At 68.1% G+C, this 4,244-nt stretch overlaps 1 protein-coding gene across 2 annotated transcripts; it reads left to right on the top strand.

Annotated features, from left to right (window-relative positions):
* Nucleotides 1-570: 570 nt before the first annotated feature.
* TPRA1 (transmembrane protein adipocyte associated 1) lies at nucleotides 571-3,246 on the top strand (the record flags this gene model as incomplete). 2 transcript variants are annotated; one of them, XM_080718199.1, is made up of 8 exons in its annotated part: nucleotides 571-612; nucleotides 701-773; nucleotides 868-947; nucleotides 1,323-1,433; nucleotides 1,599-1,659; nucleotides 1,840-1,942; nucleotides 2,500-2,580; nucleotides 2,988-3,246. In XM_080718199.1, the coding sequence occupies 8 exons, from the start codon at nucleotides 571-573 to the stop codon at nucleotides 3,244-3,246; spliced, it is 810 nt and encodes a 269-aa protein (XP_080574325.1). The 2 variants fall into 2 exon arrangements, with proteins under 2 accessions (XP_080574325.1, XP_080574324.1); XM_080718198.1 differs by having other exon boundaries at nucleotides 674-773.
* Between the last annotated feature and the right edge of the window lie 998 nt (nucleotides 3,247-4,244).

Raw genomic sequence — 4,244 nt, 5'->3', positions numbered from 1 at the left:
TATCCACCCACCCTTGCACACATCCACCCACCCATCCACTCATCCATCCATCCACTCACCCATCCATCCATCCATCCATCCATCTATCCACTCATCCATCCACCCATCCACTCATCCACCCATCCATCCACTCATCCATCCGTCCGTCCACCCACACACCGTGCGAGGCCTCCTGGGCACAGACTTTGTGCCTCTGTGATGAGCTGGGTGGGGCTCGGCTGTGGGAGGTGCCCCAGGTGCAGGCCGCCGGCCCGTGGGGAGGCTCACTGAGTGGGCTCTTCGATGGCACCCTGAGGCTGAGTGGCTCCCGGTCCCTCTGCGGTCCCGCTTGCAACTTCCTAGGGGGTGCACAGTGGACAGGTGAGGGGCCTCGGGAACAGGGGCCGCTGGTAGGAGGAGACCCTGTGATCCCAGTGCTCTGGGGTCAGGTCTCACTAAGGTCCTGCGATCCTCCTGCCTCGGCCTCCTGCCACTGAGAGAACCTGCTTCATGCCGGGCTGACCGTCCCTGCCTTCCCCTGACCAGGTGTTCGTGGTGGCCCTGGTGGGCATTGCCCGGGCTGTGGTGTCCATGACTGTCAGCACTTCGGACGCCGCGACCGTAGCGGACAAGGTGCGGCTGGGCCCGCTGCTGGGGGAGGGCCGGCCGGCCAGCGTGTGGGCCGGGCGCCCAGGCTGACCCTCTGCTGCTCTGTGTCCAGATCCTGTGGGAGATCACTCGTTTCTTCCTCCTGGCCATCGAGCTGAGCGTGGTCATCCTGGGCCTGGCCTTCGGTGCGTGCACGGCGGGGCCCTCGGGCTGGGGCCCACAGTCCCTGCCCCGGACACCCGGGCCAGGGCCCTCCGCTCACCGGAGCCCTCCTTGCAGGGCACCTGGAGAGTAAGTCCAGCATCAAACGAGTACTGGTCATCACCACAGTGCTGTCGCTGGCCTACTCCGTGACCCAGGTAAGGGGGCTGGCCCCTCCTGGGCCCTCTCAGGCTTTGAACATCCCGACTCCAGCTCTAGCTGGCACTCGGGGTTGGCTCACCTGCCAGCGCACACCTGGAATCCCAGTACTTGGGAGCCTGAGGCAGGACGATTGCAGGTTCAGCAATTTACCAAGGCCGCAGCAACCTAGACTCTTTAAAAATTTAGAAAAAAAATATATAAAAAGGTCTGCGGGTGTGGCCCAGAGGTAGAATGCCCCTGGGTTCCATCCCCAATACCACAAAATTAAAAATAAAAAGGGCCGGGGGGGTGTAGCTCAGTGATGGAGTGCCCCTGGGTTCAAGCCGCAGGACCCTCCCCTAGACCCCTTCTGCCCTTCCTTCTGCACGCAGGGGACCCTGGAGATCCTGTACCCCGATGCCCACCTCTCGGCGGAGGACTTCAACATCTACGGGCACGGGGGCCGCCAGTTCTGGCTGGTCAGCTCCTGCTTCTTCTTCTTGGTGAGGCGGCCCTGGGGAGCCGGGCTGGGCCGGGCGGTCCTGGGCTGGGGCCGGGGGCTCTGCATCCTCTCCGGTCCTGGGCGCGGGGCCGGGGGCTCGGCATCCTCTCCCGTCCTGGGCGCGGGGCCCGGGGCTCAGCATTCCCCTCGCCCGGGGTCTCTGCAGGTCTACTCCCTGGTGGTGGTCCTTCCCAAGACCCCGCTGAAGGAGCGCATCTCCCTGCCCTGTGAGCAGCTGGGGCGTTGCGGGGGGCAGGCTGGGGAGCTGGGAGGCCTGGGTGAGAGGGAGGCCTGCGGAGAGCCCCAGGGGTCCCAGCTGACCGGCGGGGCTGCAGGGTGCGGGGCGGGAGAGGCGGAGCCTGGCGGGGGGGGGGGGGGAGGCCCTCACGCCCCGCCCCCGCCGCCAGCGCGGAGGAGCTTCTACGTGTACGCGGCCATCCTGGCGCTGCTCAACCTGGTGCAGGGGCTGGGGAGCGCGCTGCTCTGCGCTGACGTCATCGAGGGGCTCTGGTACGCACCCGCGCGCCCCCGCCAAGGGATGGGGCGTGGCCTGGGAGTGGGCCTGAGGGAGGCTAGGGGCGGAGCCAAAGGGGCTGGGGAATGGATGTAGTGTGGGCAGGGGCGTGGCCTGGGTGTGGCTGGGCGGGGCGTGGTTGCTGGGCGGGGCGTGGTTGCTGGGCGGGGCCGGGGTGTGGCAGAGGAGGGCGTGGGCGGCGGGTTGGGGCTCTGGGGGGGGGGGTCTTCGGTGGGCGTGACCGGAGCGGGCGAGTAGAGCTGGGGAATGGTGGATCTGGCGTGGGGAGGGCGTGGCCTGGGATGTGGTGGGGGCGGGGCCTAAGTGTGGGCGGGGCGAGGGCGGGGCTTGAGCGAGGCGAGGGCTGGGGCTTGGACCAGGACAGAGGCCCGGTGGCCCCGCAGTGGTCCGAGTGGGCCCGGATGGTCTGGGATCGGTCTGTACCGGGCAGGGCCCAAGTTTGGGAGGGGCGGGGCGTGGTCCGGGCGGGGCGGGGCGTGGAGGGGCGTGGCCCGGGGCGGGTCCTGACGCGGCCTCCCCTGCCCGCCCCCAGCTGCGTGGACGCCACCACCTTCCTCTACTTCAGCTTCTTCGCGCCGCTCATCTACGTGGCCTTCCTGCGGGGCTTCTTCGGGTGAGTGTCCGGGACCCGCCCCCCACCCGCAAACGAGGGCCGGGGGCGGCGTGGCCTCTGCCCCCTGCCCACCCGGGAAGGGGGAAGGGGAGGGCCGGAGCCCGCCAGGGTCCCGGGAGCAGGGCGAGGCCTCAGCGCCCCTCGGCCAGCGCCCCAGGCTGGCCGCGGGCCCGCGTTGACCCTCCACGAGGGGTCCCGGAGCAGAGGCCCCCCCGAGCCTGGGACCCAGACGGGAGAGTCTGCAGGGGGGTCCGGCGGCGCCCCTCCGTAGGCCCAGGACAGTCGCAGCGCGGAGGCCCTCCGCCCGCAGCGGGACCTCCAGACAGGGCTGCGTCCCTGGCCGGCATGGCGCTGGCTGGGGCGGGGCCCCGCGCAGGCCCTGGCTGAGGCCCCCTCCCGCCCGCCAGCTCGGAGCCCAAGATCCTGTTCTCCTACAAGTGCCAAGTGGACGACGCGGAGGAGCCCGACGTGCGCCTGCCGCAGCCCTACGCCGTGGCCCGGCGCGAAGGCGCGGAGCCGGGGGCCGCGGGCGGCTGGGCCGCCGGCTACTCCAGCACGCAGTTCCACTCGGCGGGGGCCCACCTGGACGACGTGGCCTCCATGCCCAGCCAGGCGGGCAGCGCGCCCAGCACGGACAGCGAGCGCTGGAAGGCCGTGAGCGCCTGAGGGCGCGCCCCCAAGCCAAGGCCTGGGGTTGGGTCCCCCCCGCCGCCCCCCGGGCGCCCAGGACCCTGCTGCTCCCGCGCCCCGCCCTGCGCCCTCCGCGGGGGGCCGGCCACAGCGGGTATATTTTCTTGATCTATTTTTTAATAAAAAGGAAAAGAACAGAAGGCGCCGACACGAAGGTTTTGCAGGGGCCGCCTGCTCTCTGCAGCCCAGGATCTATCTGTAGGAGGCCGAGAGGCGCTGGGACCCGGGCCTCCACCAGGGGGCGACCACGAGCCCCCACGGGCTGCCCGGAGGTGGGGGCCAGGGGCTACCGCCCGCCCTTGGGAGGCAGAGATAGGAGGATCGCAGGTTCAAGGCCAGCCTCGGCCACTTAGCATTGCTGAGTAGCTGAGGCTGGCCTCCAGCCCACAATCCCATCTCGGCCTCCCATGGGCTGGGATTGCAGCCATGGACTGTGCTCGGTACGGACAGCGTGGTAAACGGCCGGCCTGGGTGGCGCAGGCCCGGTCACTCGTGTGCCCACTTAGAGATGGGAAGAACCAAGGGGCAGAGAGGTGGGATGCGGTGTTGACCTCAGGTCTTCCCCACGGAGTCACTTGTTAGATCTAGACTGTGTCCGCCTGGGGGCCAGCCTTGCCTGTGGGTCTGCACCCGAGACAAGGAGCCCGCAGCCCGTCCACCGTCGGGAGGGTGCAGAGAAAACCTCCAAACGGTTGCCCAGAGGGGAGGAGGCTGGACGCAGACACCTGCTGAGTGGACTCTCCCCGCCCCGTCTCTAACACCCTTTTAAATTTTTATTATTTATTTATTATTTATGTATTTGTTGTAATACTAGGGATGGAACTCAGGGCTGTTCTACCTCCAAGCTCCACCCCCTGCCCTATTTTTTATTCTTTATTGTGAAACAGGGTCTCACTGAGTTGCAAAGGGCCTCACTAAGTATCTGAGGTTGGCCACGAACCGCGATCCTCCTGTCTCAGCCTCCCGAATGCCGG

Source organism: Muscardinus avellanarius, assembly GCF_963383645.1.
Source record: "Muscardinus avellanarius genome assembly, chromosome: 22".
Lineage (NCBI taxonomy): Eukaryota > Metazoa > Chordata > Mammalia > Rodentia > Gliridae > Muscardinus > Muscardinus avellanarius.
Note: the sequence above shows the minus strand (reverse complement) of the source record. Positions and strands in the feature narration are given on the sequence as shown.